General features: G+C 42.3%; 1 protein-coding gene across 7 annotated transcripts in view; it reads right to left on the bottom strand.

The window, feature by feature from the left end:
* Window positions 1-26,494, bottom strand: part of SZT2 (SZT2 subunit of KICSTOR complex) — an 81,661-nt gene that overhangs the window by 11,594 nt on the left and 43,573 nt on the right. For 2 of the 7 annotated variants that reach the window (XM_087960068.1, XM_087960069.1), the window contains exons 32-66: window positions 25,675-25,953; window positions 25,348-25,483; window positions 25,143-25,259; window positions 24,986-25,049; window positions 24,602-24,787; window positions 22,641-22,922; window positions 22,320-22,509; window positions 21,100-21,177; window positions 20,755-20,893; window positions 20,100-20,205; window positions 18,917-19,040; window positions 18,013-18,165; window positions 17,126-17,228; window positions 16,134-16,248; window positions 14,779-14,890; window positions 14,229-14,347; window positions 13,891-14,055; window positions 13,456-13,546; window positions 12,653-12,703; window positions 10,322-10,495; window positions 9,981-10,163; window positions 9,365-9,525; window positions 8,597-8,757; window positions 8,212-8,309; window positions 7,714-7,846; window positions 7,420-7,547; window positions 7,235-7,344; window positions 6,952-7,134; window positions 6,606-6,876; window positions 5,905-5,984; window positions 4,438-4,563; window positions 2,432-2,634; window positions 2,053-2,146; window positions 1,580-1,660; window positions 630-704 (exon numbers count right to left, since the gene is read on the bottom strand). In XM_087960068.1, the coding sequence (XP_087816194.1) occupies window positions 630-704; window positions 1,580-1,660; window positions 2,053-2,146; window positions 2,432-2,634; window positions 4,438-4,563; window positions 5,905-5,984; window positions 6,606-6,876; window positions 6,952-7,134; window positions 7,235-7,344; window positions 7,420-7,547; window positions 7,714-7,846; window positions 8,212-8,309; window positions 8,597-8,757; window positions 9,365-9,525; window positions 9,981-10,163; window positions 10,322-10,495; window positions 12,653-12,703; window positions 13,456-13,546; window positions 13,891-14,055; window positions 14,229-14,347; window positions 14,779-14,890; window positions 16,134-16,248; window positions 17,126-17,228; window positions 18,013-18,165; window positions 18,917-19,040; window positions 20,100-20,205; window positions 20,755-20,893; window positions 21,100-21,177; window positions 22,320-22,509; window positions 22,641-22,922; window positions 24,602-24,787; window positions 24,986-25,049; window positions 25,143-25,259; window positions 25,348-25,483; window positions 25,675-25,953 (4,871 nt within the window). Of the gene's footprint in view, window positions 1-629; window positions 705-1,579; window positions 1,661-2,052; window positions 2,147-2,431; window positions 2,635-4,437; window positions 4,564-5,904; window positions 6,011-6,605; window positions 6,877-6,951; window positions 7,135-7,234; window positions 7,345-7,419; window positions 7,548-7,713; window positions 7,847-8,211; window positions 8,310-8,596; window positions 8,758-9,364; window positions 9,526-9,980; window positions 10,164-10,321; window positions 10,496-12,652; window positions 12,704-13,455; window positions 13,547-13,890; window positions 14,056-14,228; window positions 14,348-14,778; window positions 14,891-16,133; window positions 16,249-17,125; window positions 17,229-18,012; window positions 18,166-18,916; window positions 19,041-20,099; window positions 20,206-20,754; window positions 20,894-21,099; window positions 21,178-22,319; window positions 22,510-22,640; window positions 22,923-24,601; window positions 24,788-24,985; window positions 25,050-25,142; window positions 25,260-25,347; window positions 25,484-25,674; window positions 25,954-26,494 lie in introns of those variants that run through there. The other 5 variants (XM_087960070.1, XM_087960071.1, XM_087960072.1 and 2 more) reach the window with 4 other exon arrangements.

Genomic DNA, 26,494 nt, shown 5'->3' with positions numbered 1-26,494 from the left:
AAATGATATTCAGATGCAGTGACCCATCTATATGTTATGCAGGGAATGATTTTCCCTGTGACACTTGAAGGATGTGAAAGTTGGGCTTTGGAGAAGCACAATAGAAAGACTATTGATGCTTTTTAACTTTGTGTTGGAGAAGACCCTTGAGAATAAAATAGATAGCCAAGAAAATCATACAAATGGATCATAGAACAATCTGAGCTAATCACATTTTGGTCACATTATATAACTTGGTTCTCTGGAGAAGTCTATAATGCTGGAAAAGGTGGAAGGAAAGACAAGAAAAAGACAACCAGCCACAAGGTGGATGGCCTCAATTATATCAACAATGTGTGCACTGTTAGGAGGCCTGAAGGACTAGGTTGGAGACAGTCCCAGAGAAGGTTATCTATGTGACAACCAAGACTTGCCACTCAGCTGAAAACATATAATCAATCAATCAATCAATCAATCACAGGAGAGTGGTCGCTTGATGAGCAGGATTCTGAATGCCTAAGATGCAAAAATAAAGAAAACAGACAGCCTACAACAAGGTTCAAGCTGTCTCCTGTGCATATATTTTGATGACATTTTCTACATCCACCAAGTTTTACCTGTTAGGGAAATCCTAATCATTGCAATATTACCTGTGAGTTGACAGTCTGGCCCATGGGGATTCGGGAGCATTCCAGTGCATACTGTTTGACGCAAAAATAGCATCCCTAAGAGGAGCAAAAGATGAAACATCAATTTTCATCTGTCCATAACAGCCATATGTTGCAGTTACCTTTATTAACTATCCCACTCTGTAAACTGTCTTTGGAGTTTATCCCATTTGCTTCTTGTAGTATTACAACATTTATTTAGAAACTGTGAGGCAGACACACAGAGTGTGTGCATAAAATCTATAAAAACAGAAATCGTATTTTCAAATATGTCCAAATTCCAAAAGGAATTTGTATGAAACAACAACAAAAAAGAGATGCAGCTATATGCCATATAAACCTTTAAACCTTAAAGAAGGTTAAAAAAGTGAAGTGGCATAAAAGCATCTAAAACTAAATAAAATAAAATAAATATTATTCCTTAAAACTGCTAATTCACTGATATTGCTTCCATCTATGATGGTTATCTCAACTCTTTTCCTCTATAGCTCAATTGCTGCATATGGCCCCAGAGAATTCCAAAACTTGTTACAAAAGATAGTTTTTAATCCAATATTAAGGGGGAAAGGACTGAATATATAACTGAAGGCATCATAACAATATATATGATTTTCATTACATTTGAACATAAACTTAAATGAAATAAAACTAAGATTAGTTTGTCTCGGATTCAAACCATATTTTTAGCAAGCCAATCCAAAAGAATACTCAACTGAAACATGGCCCTCAGCCTAGGAAGGTTACAAATACAGACATACACATACAACGCCAGCAATTCTAGTGCATACCATCTCACAATAGTTGGCTATACCCTTAAGTTTCCCCATTGTATTTGCAATCCATCTTCAGAATGACCTTGGAACCTTGACTGTTGTTCTTCTTACTTATTAAGCCATATGGTCTGGTCATGGCAAAAGGCAATTTCCACTCACCTGGAAAGCCAATTCCATTAGTACAATGCCTCCAGGCAAAGCTCTTTGCAAATGGTATGCTGTGACAGGAGGGTTCATGGTCTAGAAAATGAATACATTTTTTTTTCAGGAGTACGCCTCCAAGATGGTTACCTAAAAAATATGCTCCCAAAGGGATCACTGGCTAGGAAACATGAGGTCCAATCTCTCCGTTAGGTGGCCCAGCCTCCCTTCAGCTAAGCACCTATCTATGATGAAGCAACAATGCCAACAGAGCCTGATACACCCAGAGGGGTAGGGGGAAACGCAGGATCAAGGGTGACAGTGAATTACGTATCTCAGAGTTGGCTACGCCCAGATTAGTGCCAGACGTAGAATGTTACCTTCAAATAAATCCTCTTTAGTTTTGGGAGTATGGCTCAAGGCTCATGATTTAATTGAAGTAACTGCCGGAACCCTGACACTAGCAACCTACCCATATTTAGCTTTCTTACCTTTGGACTCCCATCCATCTTTGGCCTGGAGTATGAGAAGGAGCCCCGTGTCTCACCGGCCATTGATGCCAGAGCTCTAATCCGACTGGTGCTGCTGGAAATCCAGAGTAATACAGAAAGAAGTTCAAAGACCTGCCAGGATAACCTCTCTCTTTTTTAAAATTAAATATATCGTAAACAAACTTAAAATTTTGCATGTCTACTTTTAACAAGTTTTTCCACCTGATAATTTTTCAATCACATTTTGCAGGAAGTTCTTTCCCAAAGAAAGCATCTCTCTGCCATATGCTTACTGCAACCCAGAACAGTTAAAAACAAAACAAAACACCCTCTTCCCACTTCACTTGTAAATTCCTTGTCCTTGCTAAATCATACTAACCTGCGAGCAGGTGAGGCTGGGCGCACCTGTACTAAGATGAAGCCCATGCTCTGCAGATACTGTATGTATTGCTGGAGAAAGGCATGACATAGTTCCAGCAGCCAGGCCTCATCCTTGGATTTACATGGTAGCCCTTCTGCAGAGTCACAACTGTGGCTACGGTCCCTACCAGATGCTGTGGAGTCATTGGAACGATGGCGCTTCTGAACGTGAGCAAATAGATCAAACAATGATATTTTCTGAGAGAAAAGTTGAACTTATGTAATGTAATAACCTTAAGCCCAGTGATATATGGTCTTCAGTCTTGCAATGAGCCCCCAAAACTGCTTTGATAATTAGAAGAGAATCAGACCATATAAATTCAGCCCTTACTTGTTAAGAATATAAAGTAATAATGGGATTTAATGGACATTTATGGAAGGGACTTTGGATACAATGGACAAAATCCAAGTCTAGACATTCTCCCCAAAAATAGACGATGTCTGTGAAATTGTTTCTGAGAAACTTAGAAAGAATAAGTGGGGGAAGGGGGGAGGAGAAGTATGATAATTTGAAAGGTCTCAAAAGGTTTGGGACAAAGGAAGGATCCTGTAGGAAGATTGGCATCAGTGGTTGGGAGGCCACCATCGGAAATCATGTTGAAAGCACCAGGAGGTCTGAGGTATAACTTCATGCGTTCTAGTCCTTATGACCATAATTGGGACCAGAATTTCCACTGCTAAGCAATGCGGTTGATCGTGCAACATCATGTGACCGTATTGCTTAGCAACAGCAATCCTGGTTGCTGTCATAACTCCAGATGTGCAGGTTGCTATGTGAGAAGTGGAGGGAGTTCCAGGTAAGGAGTGCAGGGATGCTGCAAAGAGGTGGGAGAAGCCTGACACAGGCTCTTCAGGAGTTGGGGTGGGGGAGGGGTTGTGGAAGCGTAGGACAAGCTCAGGAAAAGCGTAGGACAAGGTCAGGGAAAGAGGGCACAGCGTGTGTACAAGAGCAGGGAAGCTGGGAAAAGAATATGCAGTGGAGCGTCAGAGCTTTGGGTCTGCAGAAAGCCCTAACCCAGGGGTGTCCAACCTTGGCAACTTTAAGACTCGTGGACTTCAACTCCCAGAATTCCACAAGTCTTAAAGTTGCCAAGGTTGGACACCCCTGCCCTAACCCAACCTGGTCCAGCAGCGCAGCGCAACTGAGAGGGGCTGGTTGCCACTCTGGTAAGCCACAGCCACAACCCCTCCAGTCAAGCCCCACCTGCAGTCACCCTCCCTACCTTGAACTCCAAGCCTTCCTCTGCCACCCCAGTTGACCTTTGTTACCTTCTTGCTCTTGCTGCTCATGAGCCCTGCCCAGCCTGGCCCTTCATGAGGAAACCGCTGACCACGTGAGGCCATCTTCCTCAAGTCTCATGAGGAAAGTCTCATGCATGATCTGGGGAAGAAAGCCTTGTGTGCCAGCAACTGTCTTGCGAAGGGCCGGGCCAGGCATTCTTGCTCAGCAGAAGCTGGCAAGGTCAATTAGGGCAAATGGGGCCACAGGGACCAAAAGGGCCCAGATCGGGGGATTTTGGCAGGTGAGGAGAGTTGAAGTGCCCCTGAGGTCATACGTATGTGCAGACTGCCAAACACTGCATGTTTGCATGACTGTGGGGTGGTGCAACAGCCGCAATTTCAGCAACAGTGATAAGATCCTTCATTCAGTGCCACTGTAACTTCAAATGATCACTAAACAAAGGGTCACAGGTCAAGGGCTACCTATAAAATGGCAGATCATCTGTTTATACCTATGCAAAAGTATCTCTCCAAATAAATAGACAATGGCATTTTAAGGATCACCCTCCACCAATGACTCTTTAGGCAGAAGTTTTACTCTAATCTCGTTTATTGGGCTCTTATCAAATTGTTCCCTCCATATTAGTTCAATCTGAGGAAAAAGAAATCCTCTTATGAGCCACCCTCATAAGCCTTGAGGAGGAAAGGGATTACAAAAGGTGTTTCCCTCTCCCCTGGTTTCACCTTGCCTTCCAGCTTGGTTTGTTGGTCTGCCTGAATCTGCTGTCGGAAGCCTGGATCAAAGAGCAGGGGTGTAGCACAGTAATGGACCAAGCGTGATGACTGCTTCAGGGTATCTAGGTCTGCAAGCTGCACACATACACACAGGAGAAAACTTTTGCATATTGCTTAAGCCTATTTCCATGTATTAATACCCCACTGATATAACATTCCTGGAGAACAAATGGGAAGCTTTCAAGGGAATCTACCTCTTAAGCATTTTTCTCTGGACAATAGGCATGGCGCACCACTGACCTTATATGAATGTCTGCTGTATTAAATATATGCAGATAACCAAACAAGAACAAGAAATAAATATACCTGCTGCTTCAAACTTACTTATCTAGCAAAAAGGGGCTGGAAAGAAAAATTATCAGTGATTATCAGATCTGCTCTGACATAGCCAAGACAATGTATGAAAATTAATTTTCCTTGCACTAGTGGCGAATATATGTAGTTTCACAGTTGAATTGCTGTGCTCTTGGTGTTCTATAAGCTGCATAAAAACAGCCACCATATGCTAATGTATATTAATGTGCTGATGGCATTACTGAGCAAGGTAACTAAACTTCTGCAAAATGAGAACAAGCTCAGAGAGCGCTAAGAGCCCAACAAGTAACAATCTGTTAATATTTAATGAAAAACTAATTTCTTGCACTATAAGATTTAATAATGGAGCCTGAATCGGGGATATTATTCTGGCTTTTCTTATGTCATTTAAATCTTTTGCTTTTAAAATATACTCAAAGCAGTTGAAAGCCAATTCATTTGTTCTTCTGAATGTAGTTGTTCTTGCTGGCTTCTAGGTTGCGGAACGTAACTAAAAAGTCTATTGTGACTCTTGGACAGAGAGACGCTGACATCCTGGTATGCTGTAGTTTCTGGTAGGCTGTCCTTAATATTTTATTTTTTGCCTTTTGGTCAGTAGACTTCTGATGATTGCTTGGACATGTCCTGTAGTTTTGTTGGCAAGGTTATTCAGAAATTCTTTGCCACAGCCTCCTTCCTAAGGGTGAGTGACTCATTTCTACATTTGTACAGTATTATTTGCATAAAAACCCTGGCACTTTTTAAAACCACAATGATCACACAATTTACAAGAAAACTACAAGAATCATAAGCTCCACACAATACACCTAGAAACAGTAGAAGTGGCAGGAGAGGAGAGGAGAACATTTCTATGGGTGAAAAAGTTTATAGTCTATCAGCTAGTAATGTCCAAACAAATGATGAACACTGGCAATTAATAAAAATGAATTTATACCAACATGAGAACAGCAGTAATATAAGTGATCCTCAGAGAACTATATTTCAAGATTACACTGGTTTAATTTACAGTCTTTCCTTTTAGTGAAAAACATTTTATGGGATTATCATCATCATTCTTGTAGCTTATCACATCCCAGCCCCATGTCCCAGCCCCAAACTCACACTGATGGGCATGTTGGATTGAGCAGAACGCTGTTGCCATGTCACAAAAAGGTTCTCAATCTTCATCTGTTTCTCCAGCTCTGTGGAACGGGAACAGGAGCAGGAGCTGAAGGGAGCAGGGCTCTGACATTCTTGGACTATCAGGTTCTTCTTTGCCAGAGAGCATTCCCAACTGAAAACTTATACTTTTAAGAATTCATACACATTTGCCTGTACTATAGATTTGGCATCTTCGAAAATGGGAACTAACCTGGTGTCAGCTTTGAAATTCAGCTGCCACATAATGGAAGGGGGGGGGGTGGAGGAGTTGAAAAGTTCAAGGTTATTCTGTATGTCGTACTAAGAAATTCCAGTTGCAGTTAATTGGTTCTCGTGATTTATGAAGTGTAGAAGTGGGAGGAGAGAAGGTGGGTTCTCTGTAACGGGCGAAAATACTTTCACTTTGGGAAACTGCCTTAGACATACCAGATCTGTTCCTAAATAAATCAATTGGAGAGAATATGTCTCAGAGTGACTGGTATCATGGATACTTTCTGGATGCCTTACACTTGGCTCTATAGCATTCTATAGCTTTATTTTGTATTGCCTTGATGAATTTTTCCTTGGTCAGTTTTCACACAGGGATTCTCAGGATAGCCCCAGAACAGTAGTAATACGGGATCCTGCTTATCACTCCCCTCTAGACCTAACTTTGCACTTACCTTTCCTCTCTGTGTTCTTGATCTCTAGGAACTGAGCTCCATGCTGGGCTACAGGGTCATGAACACCCTGTTCTGGGTTGTGAACAATAGGCTGGATGACCGAAACATCTCGCAGAGCTTCGTCAAAGGGCACCATGTCTGGAGGAAAGTGCAAAGGCTGCAAGATGCGTGCAGAACTGCTGAGACGTCCTTGCTCCTTGCTTGGAGGAACACTGGGGCTCCGGATTAGGGCATCAATTTCCAGGGTCGAGTTTAGGAAGGGATTTTGCTCCTGGACAAAGAGAGATGTAGCATTAGTTTAGAGGCAGCAGAACATCATGAAAACAGAAGCAAAGAATGTAAATACCTGCTTGCTGTCCTCGTGCCAAGGGGTGTCCATATAACAGTAATGATGGAACAGCCCAAGCTTCTGGCTAAGCAGGCAGTGTACTACGTGGGCTCGAGCATTCTGCCACTGTAGTAAGCGAGTGAGAGAGTTGTTCAGGGCACTGCCCAGGTCCACGGACCAATTGTAAATGTACAACACCAACTGGAAAGGAAAACGGGACAAGAAAAACTCCTTTTCAGCATTGCTGGATCAGACTTCAGACCACCAAATTACTGCCCAGCTTTCACTCATAAACACATACCTTTTTGTCAATGATTTCCATGAAGAGGAATCTTTGTCGGGGAGCAACATCACAACCTTTATCTGCAGAGCTAAGCTCAGTACTCTCGAAGCGCTGGAATCCTTTGACAGCTAGAAAGATTGCATTATGAAACATAGTTCCTTGAACCCCAAAGGCAGTAAAGGAATCACTTTTCAGCTACTCACCTTGTTCTGTGCTGCAGCGCCACTGGTGGAAGCTCCGTCCAAGCAGAGTAAATTGTCGAATAACAGCCGGTCGGGCACTGGTGCCTGGGGTCAGAGAATATGGCACAAAGGACATGCTTTGGGGACCACTGCAGCAAAGGGTACAAAGGGTAAGATGTTACATGTTGGTATGCAAATATCCATCTGGTAATTCCGGCTTCCGCCCCCACATACATTATTCCCATCTTTGTAAAGGAGCTTCCTAAAACTGTAAGCAGCTCCCTATTATCTGGGCAGTTGAGCCTCAGCACTTACCTGACCTTTTCAAACACTTTGACAGTGGTGTCACTTGCTAAAGTAGTGACGAGATTCACTACTTGCAGCATGATAGAAGGCAGCAGGAAGCGGGAGACACTTTCCAGGACACACTGTTGCACTGATGGACACCCTTTATAGAGAAGAAGCCAACATATATCTGAACAAAATTCACCAGGACATTTCTCAAAAAACCAAGATGCTTTGTGTCCATCGGTAAGTTTCGTTTATTATTTTACCTTATTCTGGGTGTTGAGTTTTTAATCATTCATATGCCAGCGAGCTATTTATTTCCCCCAACTATGGGAGCTGGACTAAAGGAACAGCATCCTAGATTTATATTTTGTTCCTATTGGGGAGTTTTGTTCCCCTTAAATGGAAATCCAGATTTTAAAAAAACTGTATCAATACAGAAAGAAAAGCAGAATCTGCCCACATGAAGCTAAGCTGAAACCAAGGAAAAAGAGAAATGATCAGGACACGAAATTAGAAACATACCCAAACGGTTCATAAAAGCCATCCAGGACTGGCAAGTCTGACTGAAAACTGGGTGCAAAATTCCAACATCTCCCTCCTCTAGCTGGCAAGTCCGACGTCTACGAAGAGAAGATATCAAAGTCCAAGTGGTTCAAGAATAAAACAGATCACAGGAAAGAAAAATCACTGGGTGGGCGAGAAGCAGATCTCTCAATTGCCCAAGGTACCTACTGGCACCTGGTTGTCCTATTGCTTATCAGATTAGGCCCCCTTTGGGGGATGTGGGAGTTTCATGCACATGTCCACCCCAGTACATAAAAAAAAAAAGTGAAGGGTTCGGCCTGGAAGAAAGAACCCCTCCCACAATTTCCTAGAAGATGATGTGGATGGAAGCTACTATGCTTGCCTTTGGCTCTGCTCCTGCTCAGAAGCAGCACGTTCCTGGCTTGAGTGTTGCTTGACACTTTCCGTCTTATGGCGACGGCGACTGCGATTCTCTTCAGGGCGCTCCAACACAATGTCATCTGTAGTCTTGGGGCTTCCTTGATCTGCCATCTCTGGTTTGCTCTGACAAATTAAGACAGAGCACAGGGAAACATGTCCGTTTAAGCCTCTGTATTAGACGAACTTCGATATCGCCAAATTCTGCTTTGATATGGTTTTTTTCAAAAATCGAAGAGCATTCTACTAATCCACACATAATATATTATTCTGCAACTATGGCACACATATTGTGGGTCTAACCTGAAACAGGTATACAATTATGCCATCAGGCCAGAAGCCTTTTCTAGAGATCTTTTATGGAAGTAGTGGGCAATTAAGTCAACTTTACAACCTGTAGACTTCAACTCCCAGAATTCCTGAGCCAGCATGGAGTAGTTGAAGTCCACAGTTGCCATAGTTGCCCACCTCTGCTTTATGGGGTAAATTTCAAAGTATTTCCTGGAACTGTGAGACGTTAGGCTGAAATGTATCTCTTAACAGTCTGGGGTTGAAAAATATAATACTGAATTAAAAAGCATGTAATAACATTATGGCTAGAGTACTGACTATCTTAAGAAGTTCTTAGAAGTTTACGCTCCGTTGTAACAGTTCTTCGATTTAGATTTATGAGTTTTGACCTTTCCCCTTCGCACTCAAAACAGCTCCCCCCTCTATTTTCCACAGTCGTTACCAGTTTATCCCAAAAGCTCCGTCGTCCCATCTTGCTTGTAGGTGTGACAGGTTCACCCAAACTTGTGGTGGGCACTGAGAAGGGCAGAGATGGAGGGCATACTCTGCCTCTGGCATGCTGAGTCAGTCCTTTTGATTCAGACATTGTTCGGCGCAGGACTCCTGAAAGTACAGTCTCTATTAGAGCTAGTGAAAATCCCACACTACTCAAACCAGAAACTCCCTCTTTTTCCAGTCACAACTCTTCTCCATAGGAAGAACTGTCTTAAGCCACATGATTTTCTATGTCTTTTAGAAACTGCTTTAACCTTAACTTCTCTTATTGTTTTATGCCAGTAAAAAAGAACTCCACAAAAAGCAACCATAAATCTTGGAAAAGAGCTATAACACCATGGTAAGCTGTGTGCCTTTGCACGTGACTATTCCTAAGCTCAAACCCTGCTATATTCAGTGAAGTTGCAGAAATGGCAGACCTCTATCCGAAGCCTCAAGAACACTTAGATAATACAGAATTAAATCCATGAATTCCTTGGCTCCTAAGAACAGTCATTTGAGAGCCATTTCTTGGCTGCAATAATTTTGCTGAATTTAGCAACAGAGAAACCGAAAGATCTTACCAGTATTATCCGGATCCTCCGGCTCAGTGGATGTCTCAACACACAACGGATTGGGGAGCACATGAAATTCCATGAGGGCATCACAGAGGGCGTGGCGCAGGGCATGGCGCAGTCTTTCAGACAATTGCAACACGCTGATGTTTCCCTTCTCCCAGATGTCAAAGCGAACTAGAGGAGAGAGAGCTGTAAAGAAAAAAATCTTGTTTCAAGAGAATACCTCTTAGAAAAAGCTACGGCAATTCCCAAATGAACCCCGAACTTGGACCGCGCACCTGGTTTCATTTTGGTCCCATTATTTTGCTCATGAGCTCTTTTGGAAAACAAAAATCTTGCCTTCCTACCTGACTGTGACTTGCCAGGTTCACTCTCATGCTTGTTGGCTGTGGTCAAGCTCTCAAAGTCCGCCTCTGGAAGAAATGAAGTGTTCAGCAAGACAGTGGAGGGCCTCACCCAGCGAGCCAGTGAAATGGGATTTCTGCAGTGATCCACAAAGGACAGGGCAATGCATGCGACACCTGCAGGGAAATAGAAGACCTGCTTGAGCCCATTCACCCTGGTACCTGCTACAGAAACTCAGCATCCTTGGGATGCTACTTGGGAAGGTTTTTTAAAAAAGTATGTGCAGAGAGAAAGGGTGAAACAAATGCGGACAAGGAAATCAAAATACACGTGGATAACAAAGAGACCTGGGAATGGGCCACTAGGAGAATGGGCTTTTACCTATAAAACAGTGGAATTCATTGCAGGCTTAGCAAAATTCAGCCAGCAAAAGCATCAGACAACAGATCAGCCCTCTCTATAGATTATTTTGACTTATTCCAGCAAACAGCAGCAAGCAAGCAAGTAGCTCGTTTCCTGTATTGTGTCAGGATCCCTTGAAAACTGGGGATCAAGGTTTGTAGGTGGTAACTCTTTATAGTTCTTCTAACCTTCTTCTGGCCTGTAATACACCACATTAATTATACTCGTAGGAAAAAAACAAGACAATGACAAATGCTAATTCTATAGAAATCACACTTTGCCAAGCAAAAGATCTGCATGCCAAAGTTCCTAAGAAGGGTGAGCAAAAAGGTAAGGACACACTCTAGAGTATAGATAGCATCAGCAGACACTAACTGTCTAGGTTTTTAAAATGGCATCAGTTATAAACAAAAGTGGTGAGTTCCTCCATGCAGAAGGTGCATGATAGCAGAGACACTGTAGATGCTATCTCAGTCATGCACCCCGTCATCAAAGGTAATCATAACATGCTCAGCACCTCCTATTAGCATGACCTTGGCCTGATGTAGCCTTTGCATGGAAGAAATAGATCGGGTGGAGATATGTCTCCTAAACCAAGCCTAGGAAAGAGAAAGAGAGCCTATTCCAGGCATGCAATAAGCCCTCTTATGGAAGCAAACTGAACAGATCCTTTAAGTTTATACTGACTCCCAGTATAGACTTTATACTGACGCGCCTGAAACACAATCATGTTTTTGACTCAACAACCACATGAGAACAAAGATAAAGGAAGAGCTAGTAGTGTCATCTATTCTCTGTTAGGTATAGAACCATAAAGCTCAACGTTGCCATAAAATACTTAGAAATCCATCTGACAATCTACATGTAAAAAACCTGCCCCAAAAGATGCACAATACTGAAGGCACTCAAGAGGTCCAGTCCCATTTCCACTGATTCAGCAGTTTTAAGATCCTGAACAAATGGGTCACCAGGAAAATGTCTTGCCTGAGCTCAGCATTTATTCTGATTTCGAGTACAAAATCCATTCAGTTAGGACTGTTTCTAAATGGATTACAGGGTCAGACATCTCCAGCTATTGCATAGTTTTACACCTTTATTCCAGAGTATCATGGAATCCCACTTCACAATTCCAGGATTACAGAAGAAAATTGTCTGTTGTTCTGTGTTGCAAAATAAACCCTACAGCAGCATGTGCTCCATAGATTTATACAGATCTTCTGAAATGTGCATGATGTTTTACTCAGTGATGGGATTCAAAAACATTTACCACCGCTTTGGTGGGTGTGGCTTGATGGGTGCGCTTTGCACGCATGCACCCACTTTGCGTGCACCAAAACATGTACTTTGCACAGGCACAGAGGCGTTCCAACTCATCTCCTGCAAGCCTGCACTTTCCCGGTTGCTTCAGCAGCTGCTCTTCTGTCCTGTGCAAAGCAGCTGTGCTTCAAAAGCAGAAGATAAGGTGAGTATGGGAGCCTGGGCAAGCGGGTGGGCCCAATAGCAGAGCGGTGGAGAGAACCAGTCATCATTGCTACCGGCTAGGCAGAACCGGGTCAAACCAGTAGAATACCACCACTGGTTTTACTCCCATTACAGTTTCAAGATTAAAGGTTTAAATGTGAACAGAAAAATAACTATTCTATCTCCACCTGAAGCCACCAAATACACCATTACTTCCTGTTTTTGTTGTGGATTCTTTAACTTTGACAAATAATTCTTACTTGGAAAAAAAAAGCTTTTCCTTGGAACCAAGAAGAAAAGATAAGAGCTGGAAAAAAGATCTGGGTGACAACACTGAAGAGGAAACATGGATGACACAGTAAACAACAGAGCAAAAGCCAACAGCACAGCAGGCACAGGATCAAAAATGAGGATGGGAAGCAGCACTGGAAAAAAAAATCAGTGGCCCACTGGAATCTACAGGAAGCTACCTTGAAACTGGGAAGGTGGAAACAGGTGCTGCACAAGATCCAACATGGAACCTACACAACAGAAGAATGGTCAGACACACTTTGAAGTGATGCATTACCCACACAACCAAACCACAGTGCAGGTGGAAAAGGAGGCAAGAGTAGTGTAAGTACATGCATTATTCTCTCTGCATATAAGTGACACCGATTAACACCAACCAACATTACCAGCTAAATAAATTGGCCAAAACTGAAAATGTCTTGTTCCAAGCAGAAATATTTTAATCTCTAGCTAGGCTGGCTCCCCTATTCAAGAATACTGTATCCTCCCCTACATGCCATTTCATTTTGGATCAGAAAATGTGCAGTCAGTATTGAACAACAACTTTCACCGAATTACAACCCACTAATGGCAGAGAGGATTTTTTTAAAAAAAACTGCAGTGCCTCTCCATCTTAGTGGAGACATAGTATTAGAGCTGCCTTTACTAATGTTCCAGTTATACTATACTTCCACTCTGACAATAACCCAAATAACCAGCATGGCTACTGACTCTGCTTGTTTAAAAGAATAGGTAACACATCTGGAGAACAACATATTTGGAAAGATGGCAAGATACAGTGTATAGATGCATGGAAACTTCATAATTTGGTTCATATGGACCAACCAAGAGATAGATGGCTCTTCACAGAATCTTCTACCTTTTTGGTAGCCCAACTAGCCTTTATTCTCATGTATTTAAGACTGTTCCAAAGTGCTCTAGTTTATTGCTACAATGTGCTCTAGTCTGTATCCTGTTGTAATGGAGCAGACATGCACAGTACCTTTGCCACCAGTGCCTTGACCTCCTGGCTTATTATATAAATAGAGATCCAAGTCAGGACTGTTGCTGCTGCTATTCTGGTTCAGGCAGTGCTGAAAAGCAAGAAAAGGTGGTTACTTCAAGCTAGTGTTCAGATATGCCTCCTTACAAAAGAAAGCTGAATTTAAAGTCCTCAGAACTAAAATGATGACACTTAAAAAGTATAATAATATATAATTGTAGCTCTTCTTAATACAATATGATTACCAGATCATGGGGATGATCTTCAGTCTAATGTGAGAGTATATAGCAGTGAAGCAAACATTTATTTTTAGCCATAAAATTATCCTCCAGCATAACTGTTTGCAGTGACTGGAACCAACGTAACCTGGCAACCTAAAGAGGTCCACTCAATTCCAAAAACTGAGCATGCCGTTCAAGGTAACCACACACTCACCTTGAAATGGTTCTCCACATTGCTATCTGTGTATTTGGGTGTGTGAAGAAAGATCAGCAGATTCTGTCGTAGATAGCAGGCTACAGCTGGAAGCCAAGGCAGACATGAAGTAGGAAGAGTAAATTGCAGTACTTCAGTGGGCAGGCTGCCTGGAGGTTGTATGAACTGCAGAAGGAATAGGTGTCAATAGTTCAATATTTTTGAGACCATGAAGTCCACAAGATGGGAGATTTTAACCAAGGAGTAAAGCTCTTATTTTAAAGGGGAGGGGGGAATTACTCCAGTTGGAAGTTACAACAATCTCAGGAAGCAAGTTCAGTACTTCCTTCAGCCAATACCTCCACATCAGCTGGAGTGAGTTTGCAGTTCCGCACAAGCATAACTGTGATGATATCCAGGGTGGCTTCATCCAGACGCCTACGCAGAACCTTCACCAGCTCATCTGTGATCTCAGGTCCTACGAAAGGAGTAGTAGTCTGAGCTTCTTATACCTGAATGCCACTACAGCTCTTGGGTCTGCTACAGTGCCGTCAAGTCACCTATTTAGGTTACTGTTTTTGGGATCTGCCCTGCCATTCCTCTGCTCTTTCACCTGCTGTTGCTATATTAGTTATAATTCCAGACCAAATATTTGCATATATTAGAGTGCGTTGTGTGTCTTGTGACACGATCCCAAAAGTGCCTTTATAATATGGCTAGAGGAAATGTTGGAACAAAGAAGCTACAATGGAGATATGCACAAGAGGTTATTAAATTAAGGGGAAATATACAAGAATACAGCTTCTAAATTTGTGTCTTTTATTTTCTGCCAGCAACAGCAGCATCTCCACAGGCATTCCTTCCTTCTGGCTTATCCATTACCAGATTAGAAGTGTGTGCCCAGCCTACCTGCTTGTGCCACTCCATGAACCACTAGTTGGATGTGTCTATCAATTTGGCTTATAGGACGAGCTGAATCCACGCTGCGGCAAGAGGCTGCTCCCAAGGATGAGTGAGAGCCCTATTAAAGGAAAGCAACATCACAATGCTTGGGTGGAAAGAGAGCAAAGCTCCCACTGTAAGCATTCAGTACAGAGGCAGTCGTCCACCTACACCATTTGGCCACTGACCATTCCAAGTTACGATGGCGTTGAACGAATGTTGGTTATAACCAGTCCTCAGAGTTACAACTAGACCCCTTCAAATGATTGCCATTTATCAGCTTCCCTGCCAGCTTCCCCAGAAAGTCAATGGAATAGCTGGCAGGGAAGGTCACAGGTCTCTCCCATCTGTACATCATCATTCCATAGCTATTCTGTGCTTGTGCTATGCGGCTACTTGCACATGGTGTTTTTTGCACACTCTCACCAACCTCTGTGGTGATTCCTTTTGTGCAAACCCTTAGATTCGTGTGCACCCACCGCACACTTCTCACATGCCTCCTCACACCTTTGTGCAACCTCCCCGACTGATGAATAGAAAAGCATAACAGAGTTGGAAGGGACCTTGCTCAGGCAGGAAACCCTCTGCCATTTCAGGCAAATGGTTGTCCAATCTCTTCTTAAAAACTTCCAGTGGTGGATCATCCACAACTTATTGGAGGCAACTTGCTCCACTGATTGTTTTAATTGTCAGGGAATTTCTCCTTAGTTCGATTGCTTCTGTCCTGGATTAGTGTCCACCCATTGCTTCTTGTCCTGCCTTCAGGTGCTCTGGAAAATAGCTTGAATCCCTCTTCTTTGTGGTAACCCCTGAGATATTGAAACACTATTATCATGTCCTTCTTTTCATTAAAAACTAGTCATACCGAATTCCAGCAACTGTTCTTTATATTCTTAACCTCCAGTCCCCTAATCCCCTAAAATGCCTCTTGCACACACCTTTGCACCCTAACCGACCTTCCCTTGCACTTTCGTGCCCTGCCTCTGGCACACCCTTTCCACCTCACCCCAGAGTACTCCCTTGTTCTTTCCTCCATCTGGCAGCAGGCATCCACCCTGCAGCAGGCTTGGGATTGTAACTTCCTTCTCAACTTGTCTACCGTCTTTGGTTGTAGGACGTTGTCTTGCCCAATGACTATGAGATTCAGTCATTGACAACAACTGTAGGGATTGTTGTCACAAAGCAAGAGGACTGTAGTTTACAAAGGTATTGCTTAGAAACAGAGATTCAGGTCCCAATTACCATCATAAATCAAGGACCACCTGTACTCTCTCTTAGCACCAAGGACACACAGGTTCCATGGGAATGTAACAGATACTTACACTCAAGTCTTCAGTGTAAATGGGCTCCTGGCTGCGTGAAAGTGCCAGTGAACGGCACACAAGATTTTGGATTTCATTTTCCCCAGCCTTCCCACCAGAAGTGGTTTCGGAGAGCCTGGGTTAGAATAAAAAAAGAAAAAAAGAATGTTCTAATGCAGTGGTCGCCAACTAGTGGGCTGGGGACCACTTGTGGTCCGTGAGAAAATTTTGGTGGTCCACAGGGAAATGTCGCCACCAAAGCACCCCCCAAAGCAATTAATCCAGGCTGCGTGGGAACACAAGGCTGTGCTGCCCACATGGCCCACGGAAACACATGGCTTGCGTCCCTTGCATTGCGAACAACACGAGGTAGTGAGGGGAGAGGGAAAAGAGCGGAAGGGGGGGGGACTTGCCCCACGCACCTGGCCTAGCCACTGGGCTGCTTCTTTCCACTTCATTCTTCTTCTGCTTTTGGCTGCATGCAAGAAAAGCAACAAAAGTCTTTCTTTCTCTCACCCAAAGTCCGCCAGAAATGATTCTTTGGGATCCTGCAAGGCATCCTGCTCCAAGTGACTATGCCGGCGTGACAAATCTCACAAAGACTCATTTCTGGCAGAGTTTGGGGGAGAGAAAGAAAGACTTCTGCTGCTTCTGCTGCTTTCCTTGCATGAAGCCAAAAATCTCCCCCCGCCCCCCCATGAGAATGAAGCTGGAGACTGTATCCTGCAATCTCAAATAAAGAATGATCAATCGGTAAGAAAACAGGGTGGGGAATTTTCCTGCAGACTTTTTTGGGGATTTTCCCAGGGACTCTGGTCCGCGGGATTTAAAATTATGAGTTTGGCGGTCCCTGAGGTCCAAAAGATTGGCGACCTCTGTTCTAATGAATGAAAAACATTTTGAGGGGCAAAAGCAAGGCAGTACCCAAGTCAGTAGCAGGCTATGGTTCAAGCAGGCTCCTCTGAACTTTGAGAACAATGTGGTGGACATGTCCAAGGACATACTGAACTTACCGTAAATAAAAAACAGACTTGGTTGCACGCTCCTGGTAAACAAACATATTTTTCCTGTTTACAACCGAGAAGGCATTGAGCACAGAGCGCAGGGCTTGGATAGCTGCAGAAGAGAGAGTGAGAAGCACAAGTTTACAAAGAGACAGATTTAGCTTAATGCCCAATCTATAGCGATTTTCAGATACCAACCCACCAGTTTCTCTGGGTTACAACCCATTCATTAACTCAACTTTATAATTACCAATCTCCTGGACGCATCCAAATATTTGAAAACTGTCTTAATTTGATAGTATTAATAGGCATTAAGCAATATGTGAAAAGGTATTAAATGCTAGCAGAGTTCCAATTAAGGTATTATGTATCAGAGAATATTTGGACAAAATTCTTCACTGGAGAAAGTTTCAAATACATGCTAACATCATCTACTGTATTTAGCAGATGTGATTTTAAAAACAGAAGTTATTTCTGAAAAAGTAGTACTTTAAAACACTTTAACACATTACTGTGGAGGTACAACCTTCATCTCACTGCTTGGATTTCTTCCAATTGCTTTGCTCAAATCTCGATACTACAACGTTTTAGTTCTAAATGTCAAAACCCCTCTATAAAATTCTCTCGTTTTTTAATTACATGATCATTCTCTCAGAAACTACTTACCGCCATCCCCACATTCCATATCGGCAGCCACTCTTTTCAAGAGACTGCTGTATCGCTGCCTGATCTTGACTGACATGAAACTCTATATCCTGTTCTGGACTACCTTATCAATACCTTTCCTATCTCCTAGGGACTGCCAACTAACAGGAAGGAGACAATTTACTGTGTCAGGACACAAGACGTAGTCCAAGAATGGACAATCTAGCTTTCTTAAACACCCAAATACCTACCGCGGGCGACACCCATATTGGGCCCCATCTTGAGCCTTGAATGCACATGGATGGTGGTACTCCAGACTGCATCACAGGCAAAATGTCCAGGTATGAACTGCATAGTGGCTGCAAGATAGTCGCGGGGCTGATAGCTTTCCTCTCCAGGATAATCTGAAAAGTGGGGAGGGGGATATTATTCCACAGATTTGCTCTCCCCCACTGTTCAACAGCTAGCCCAAAAATCAAACACAAATATTTTCTATACATATGGCCATCCCAATCAAAATCCAAACATACAATAGATATTTTAGCCTTGCAGAAAACTATGGAAATATATAACCAGCAATGGGTGAATGGAAACATAAGCAAGAAGATTTTCAACTCAAGATACTGCCATAAATCTTACAGAATTTTTTTTTTTAAAAAGGGGGAGGGGGGACACGACTTATGTTCTTCTGTTATTGATGAGAAGTCTGTTGATGTAACTGGAATACAGTAAAATATAGGTAATCCTAGCTTAATAACCGTAATGGGGACCACCAAATCCGTCACTAACCTCAAATGCAAGACATTATGTGACCAGAACAGAGTTACAACCTCACTTCCACTGTGGTTGTTAAACTAATCCCCTGCAATAATTAAATCAGCTGTCACATGACCACAACTTCCAATGTTACTGCTGTTGAGCCTGCTTGTTGGAAGCTGACTGTAAACTCTGCAAATGGCAAGTGTGACTGTGAGATATTGCTATGGTCATAAATGCCTTGTTGGTTTCAAAGTGCCAGAATCTCAATCAGGTGACGACTGCAAGGGTTGTTAAGGAGGAGAACTCCTCATAAAAGTTGCTTTTCAGCATTGTTATAACTCTGAATGGTTGCTAAACAGAGCAGTCATTAAGCAAGAATCCATTTTAAGCTCCTACCATCAGGCCCAGTGCGCTGCCGATAGGTATAAGGTGTTTCACTTTTCCAGATGTCCTCCTCACTCTCAGCAACCAACAGAGAATTACAAATGTGGCTATCATGCAGATCTTGTAGCAGCAATCGCTTTAAAGAGAAGGGGGCAGGAAGCATTAATGTAATTGTTTCCTCACATCAGGAACAGTTTTTGGCTCCCCCTGGTGTTGTTTATTAAAAATTGCTCAAAGAAGTAGGAGTTTGTAAAAAAATGTGAAGTTTTCTTTAAGTTGAATCCAATTCTTGGTGACTCCACAGACACATCCATGGAGCTTCCTTGGTATGAATATAGAAGTAGTTTGCACTGTCTTCTTCCGCAATGCATTTTTTAACCTCTCCATCTGTTCTGTGTTTATTTATTTGATTTATAAAGCTGCCCATCTTACACACGGCTCTAGGTAGCTTACAATAAAATACATAAAATACACAATGTAAAAAAATAAAAATAAAACTCATAGTAGCTGGGCATCATCCAACCAAGTACCACATAGCCAAAAGATGGACTCTCACATGCTCGGGGCCCCGGGCTCAGGCCAAACCCATATTCAGATAGAGTCCAATGGGGAGGCTCGGACCATAAATAGCCTGGTCAAAAGTCACAAAGGGACTGAAAGTGACAACCAACATCTTAAATGACCCCTGGAGGCACACAGGAAGCAATGCACTTGTGAAGCAGTAGTGTCACATATGCTGAGTAACTGGTGTCAGTAACTGTCCATGCCAGGGCATTCTGCACTAGGTGAAGTGCCTTCAGCTCCATATAAATTGCATTGCAACAGTCCAATCTTGAGATCACAAGGGCATAAGTGACAATGAACAGGTCCCCACCAGTCTAGGAATATGTACAACAGATGCACACTCTAAATACACAGTGCCAATCAGGTCATTCCCCCAATGGGATTTGTTCTTCCAGAATCTATGCTGAATTCCCTTTCCTCTACCTGAGAAAAAGCAGACATTAAGGCGATTGGTTTACCCTTTCTTAATTTAGTTAGTTTTTAAATGATTGGTGGGACAATTTTTAAAAAAGAGGCTTGTAGTTGGGTTTTCTCACTCATAAGAAAGCACTATTCATTCCTCCACGAAACTATGGGATAGCTTGTTATCATTTAAGGAGCAGGCTTTATAGCTTGAATGTGCCCTACTTACCTGGTTAACAACACGACAAATTTCTCCAACCTTCTTTACCATTGTCCGGTGAAGTTGAATGCATTCTCCTTCCTCATTTTGTGTTGCTTTTATTGCATTGTAGCTGCTATAGAGAGAGGAAAAAGAGAAGTGTCAGAACTTGAGCCATGAGGAAACTTCAATTTCCAAGCATAAAGTGCTATTATCTTCCACTTTGGTGTCCTCTAGATGCACTAGATTAGTGTTTCTCAACTTTCAGAAGTGTGGGCTTCAACTCCCAGAATTCCCCAGTCAGCAGAACTCCACTAAACTACACTACTTAATTTCCTGCCCCAGTAGAATTATAGGAATCGCAGTCTATCCAAGGTAATATATAGTTGGTACAGATTGGGCAATACACACACAAAGTTGTGGCAACACCACTTTCTTTCATTATATCACTGAATGAATATGATAAATGCAAAACAAGGATGAGAGGAAAGCAGCACGCTGACAGATGCTTAGAAATTGATTTTGGGTGTGAAATTCACAGCCAATAATTGCTGTAATATCTCTTTCGCAGTTCGAGCTCCCCAAATTGCTCATTCACAGATCATCCAGTTCCATGTCAGAAAAATCATTCAGGGGAATTGCTTTCTCATCTCTGCTTAGGGAGCCATGAGAATCAGGATCTTACCGCGTATGGGAATAAACTTCAACCCGATCCTGGTGAATCTTGATGATCAGCCAGAAGTCAGGTATCAAAGGGCACCTGGATTCTAGGTCACTCATCACTGCCTCCTCGCCTTCAGAATCACTGCTACCTCCATCATATCCTGGGAAATAAAAATGTATCCTGCTATCTGTGAAGAGTTCAGTCAATTAATCCTACAAATATCAGAAGATTCTTGGTTCTATGAATCTTCTATCAGAAGATTCTAGCCAATGGTTCTATGACGTCAGGAAATCCTAGACGGATATTTCCCCAGTTCTCCAAAACTGCCCCCCCCCCCCCTTGAATGGCAAAGATGCATCCACTCACCAAGAAGATCAGAATCCATGCTTCCCTGGCTTGACACCAAACTTTGCACTTGACTAAGCTGTTGCTTCCTATAACAACCTGTAAAGAAAGAGTCAGGTGTCCTTAAGAGACTTCTCCCAAAGTGAAAGATTCCTCATGTCCCTGAGGAGAATCTTTGCCTTAAACATCAAAATTGACAATCTGGCATCTCAAGCATCAAAAAAAGCCTGAAAAGAAAAGGATGCAAGCATACTAAAAGTACATAAAGTATTTTTTTTTAAATCCTGACCACTGCACATATTATGTGATTTCAGAAATTAAGCAAGAGTCACTTCATACCAAAATTGAAATACAAGACATGCAGTAGTTTTCTAGAACTGCAGTCTCATGAGCTCAATGGTACTAAAATGATCTAGATTATAGAAAAATCAATCTTGGAGTAACACTATGAAGAAGATCACAACTTATGGTGTAACAGTCAGGGCTAAAGAAAAGATGATGGCCTGAACATGGGAGTTTTTAATCAGTGTGAAGTGTTCAAATTTTTGTTCAAAGAGTTTCAATAAGCCATATAAAATACTAGGGAGAAATGCAGACATGCAACAGTAAATGAATACAAAACATAAAATATGTTAGATCCTCTCTCTCACACACACACAAAAGTATATTTGACTTGAAAACTAAATTTCAGTGTATAACATTTAAAAACAGTTCAAACGAGTAAAAAGCCTTCCAAATCTGTAATATTATCATTCATAAAGTAGTATATCAAGAATAAAGTCAACCAATAAAGATTTACTGTATTTTAAAATCAAATGTAACCCCGAAGTAACATTGATTATAATTAGTTCTATTGAAGCAAGCAGAACAAAAGCAGCCAATTTGGTCTAGTGGTTAAGGCATCAGGCTAGAAAGCAGGAGGCTATGAGTTCAAGTCCTGCCTTAGCCATGACTTTGGCTGTGTGACTTTGGGTCAGTCACTTTCTCTCAGCCAAACCTACTTCACAGGGTTGTTGTTGTGAAGAAAATAGGAGGAAGGTGTGTTAGATAAGTAAAAATATTATTATTTGTAAAAATAATAAAGGTAGGCACAAAAAATAGAAATAAGTAAAAGAGCAGCCCAAAAAGCTGCAAGAGTTGAATACCATGCCTATTTCAAAAGACTACATTTCATTTTGAAAAAATGGTCAGGAAGTCATTTTATATTTCGTAATTGTGAATGCTTGGTGACAGTTTCTCACCTTCCTTGCTGGGGATCACAGATTCTGTTAAATTTGGTACAGATGGTGTAGCTAACAGAGATTGCTCACTGCTCCACTTGTCTGAAAAGGAGGCCTGAGGTTGCACCTGCGTCAAAGTAGTTTCCTCACCTGGACAACCCTGCTCCAAAATACTGGTCTGCTGATCCACAGATGTTAATTGGTCTGACACCTGCATCAATAGGAAAGATGCAGAGCAAAGTTCTACTGATAAGATAGTCCAGGATGTTTCCTCAACAGTCACCTTTGTGGTCCCATATCAATGACCATTTCTCATCTGTTTCAATCATGTCTGACACTTACCTCAACAGGTACTTGGTTACTTATGCCCAGACATTCTCCAGTCTTGTTTTCATTTGCTGACCATGCCCAGAGACTTTGAGCTTCGTCGGCGGGAGTAGAACAGGATAGGGAGCCTTCTGTTTTGCTGCTGCTGTCACACCGGCCTCCTGTCATAGTGCTCTCAAGAGTAACAGAAGGGCTGGGTCCACTTACTGAGGCATGTAGGCGACTGACAGATGCATAGTAGAAATCACTCCCCTCAGGATTGAGGACATAGCCAGGTAAGGGCATTTTCTGGAACTCCTAGAAGCATCCAAACAAAGAAGAGAGAGCGGGAGGGGAATCTTACTTTGTAGGCCTAAGCTAAGTGAAGGAAGAAGGACATCGTTGGGTGGATGGTTGGGAAGCTGGTTTTGTCAAACTGCTGGTTCCCTGTGGCTACTGAGGTTATGGCACAAATAGCAGAATGTCTGGGAATATATTGAGGGAAGTGGGGAGTCACTTCCAGGGATCCAGGCAGTTTTGTAGGGCTCATTATTGGAGAAAGTGGTGCTATCAATTTTGAAAGGGTTTGTGGTAAATTCCAGCTCTTTTCTAGGTGTGTCCATATTCACTAAAGTGACTCTGGGCAGCTAACAAAATCTTGGCAAAACAGACTTTGTACACTGCACTGAGGCACTGTTACAATTGCAGTGTTGTCTCTTGATAGAACACCACTACTCTTGAGAGAGCAGGGTACGATAGTCCTCCTGAACTTATTACCACACGACAGATGGAGGTTTTCATTCAGCTGCTTGGTATGACAGTTACAACCATAAAGTAAAGGACACAAGTTGCTTGCGTTTTCAGTATTATTATTTTTCTACAATAATGTATCCCATGTGAGGCTGTTTCTGAAGACAATTCAGAAGCTACAACTAATCCAGATTAGCTGTTGATAATTGGTATTCGTTGTCATATATTGGCATAAGAGTATTAGATTGTTGGTTCAGAGCTTGCATTGGCTTGTGGGTATAATTCAAAGAGCTGATTTTAAACTATATGCTACTTGCAGGATTATCTTCTCCAGACAGAGTCAACCTGCCAGACTCATATATCCCAGGAGAAACCGTCAGTCACTCCTCACTTCCCCAAAGTGAGTGGGGGAGCTGAAATTTGCAGATACAGTTTTTCAGTGGGTACGCTATTATGGAGCAGCATTCCCCTGGAAATCCGTGCTCCATTTTGCTGGATTTTTAAAAGTTAATTTAAAAAAAAATCTATTTTAGAGATTCTTTGAATTAAGTGGTGCCATCAGTTTTTGGGCTGCAGATAAGTTTGGGTTTTTGTTTTATTTTTATTACTCATTAATTTTAATTTTGGTCTGGGATGTTTCATTGCATTATTATTTCTTATAGCTTCAATAAGTACTGTTGAATTTTTTTTATTGTGAAATGACAACTATGGTCTGGTTTAACATCCAAGGCAGAGATGTACAACTTTTCCAGACCAAAGGGCTGCGTTTAAATTTTGGCATCCAAATGCCTACTTCAGAAATAAGCAGGGCTGGGATAAAAACAAAACAAAACAAAATCTAAAGAAGTCCCTAAATTTGACTTATTCATTAAAATACTCCTGCCTGCCACATATTTGATATTTATTCTCTTCTATGGTGTACAACGTAATTATTTTCCTGAACACATGCAACTATTATACATGCCCTGGAAAAGGGAAGGTTTCTTCTAGCAGCAATCACCAGGCAGAGAGAAGGAACTGCAGGTGGATTTAAATGCCCCTGCTTGCTTCAGATCTGGATGCTGTGCACCATTTGCTGGTGAACATTTTAGAGATTCCTTAGGCTCATAGCTCAGGCTTTTAAGAACTATCTGCAATCACAGAGCTTTAGGAATGTTCAATTTTTATTTAGGGATTGTAGACTATAGAAATCACATGAAATCTATCCAAAAAACTATAAAAAGGCAAAAGGATAGAATCCTGCTTACCTCACGAAACCTCTCCAGAGAATTCTCAGGCCCAAATACAAATTGCAGAGGGACCACCTCACAATGGCAGCTTGGGCGGCCTTGGGAACTGTAGATGTGAGAAGCTGCTTGACTCAAGATACTAGCAGTGACAGGCTGTGAGTAACGCAATGCTGACACAATCTCATCATCCAGGAGCCAACGGATCTGAGAAAGGAGAGAGGAAAGTCCAGATCATGGAATGGAATACTCTCCAGTAAGAGTCTGTTTCTAGCAACTGCATTCCTACCAAGGATGATTCGTAGCCAGGCCATGCTCTAGTGCAGAAGAGCAGAGGAAGGCAGAGGAACAAGGATAATGCCCAAAGTTTCCAGCTGCCCCAATCCCAGGGGAAGATAGACTCACTTCTGTCATTGTGGCTTCAACAGCTTGCCTGTGCACTGCAGGAAGATTGGAGAGTGCTGGATGCCTTGAAAACAAAATGAGAATGCACACTCTACCTAAGATTCTTCCATTCATACATCCTAACGCAGACATTGATAGGAAAAAATATATATAATACCAATCAGTGGAGGAGGAGGGCATTCTGTCCAAAGTGTGCATAAGCTCATCATCTGAACGGAAAGAAGAAGGCTGTCCTGGGGAACGGGTGAAGGAGATGCTGCTCTCAGAGGTGTATCTGTGGAAAGAAAGAAAATAATATCTGATTCTGAACTTTTTTCCAGGCTTCAAAACTCCCCAACCCTTTGATAAACGTGAGTTCCCACCTATTGTGATGTAAATCATTCACCATTTCGATCTCCAGAGGAACAGTCAGGACAAAAATGTCAAGGGTCACACAAAGGTCAGAAAGGTCAATTGTGTGAAGTGCCTTGGAGCTTTCAAGGCCGCCCAGCACATCTCCTATAGAAAATTAGCAGATATTATTCACAGAGACCCTTCTTTATGCTTCTTTGCCAAATGCTCAGGGAGAGGTTGGAGCTCAGTCATAGGACTCCATTAATCCACATTTCCTTTGGGAGTTTCTATCTGGCCATATGCAATGTCTCCCATCATTCCCATCCCAAACCTTCATCTTGTTTGTTTTTGTTCACCTAGGCAGGTAGGTAGTGAGCAAACAGGCATGGAACAGTGCTGGCTGCGTAGCTTCACAGAACAGGTCAAGTGCATAAAGAGGGGAGGCATGTCTTGCTCCAGAAGTTCCTGTTCTGCCAGGGAGTCTCCCAGGACACTGAAGGAGTCATCATCTTGGTTAACAGTGTTGGAATCTGACAAGGAGCCTGCTTCTAAAAATTCTTGGTCCAAGCGCTCCCGATATTCTACCTCCAGTTCTGGGTCACTCTCAGTGCCAATGGCATAGCTGGATGTATTCCCTATTTAAAAAAGAATGCATCGATCAATTTCAAAAGAAGCTGTCAAAGTACCAGAAGGGATTTCTTCTATATAAGTGGATCAGTCCTCCTTTAAAAGTGTAGCCTAAAAGGATTAAATAAACAGTGTATATTAGCAAGATAAATTGGCTTTGGATAAAAAGGACAGCACTAATAGTATTAGCAATAGCACTTAGACTTACATACCGCTTTATAGTGCTTTACAGCCCTCTCTAAGCGGTTTCCAGAGTCAGCATATTGCCCCCAACAATTTGGGTCCTCATTTTACCCACTTCAGAAGGATAGAAGGCTTGAGCCTGGTGAGATTTGAACTGCCAAATCCAGGCAGCTGGCAGTCAGCAGAAGTAGCTTGTAATACTGCACTCTACTGCGCCACCGTGGCTCACAACCACATGTAAAAGTACACAATGGTAATTTATATCAAAAATATAAAGTTGTAAGTGAATATGAACTAAAATCATTACAGTGATTTATTAAACAATGGCCCAGCAGTGTCTGTATGGTTGGCTAATCAGTGATTGAT

The sequence above is a fragment of the Notechis scutatus genome, chromosome 3 (genome assembly GCF_049901735.1).
Source record: "Notechis scutatus isolate UNSWTSFEM ecotype Mainland chromosome 3, rNotScu1.2, whole genome shotgun sequence".
Lineage (NCBI taxonomy): Eukaryota > Metazoa > Chordata > Lepidosauria > Squamata > Elapidae > Notechis > Notechis scutatus.
The sequence above is the reverse complement of the archived record's forward strand: the minus strand, read 5'-3'. Positions and strand labels throughout refer to the sequence as shown.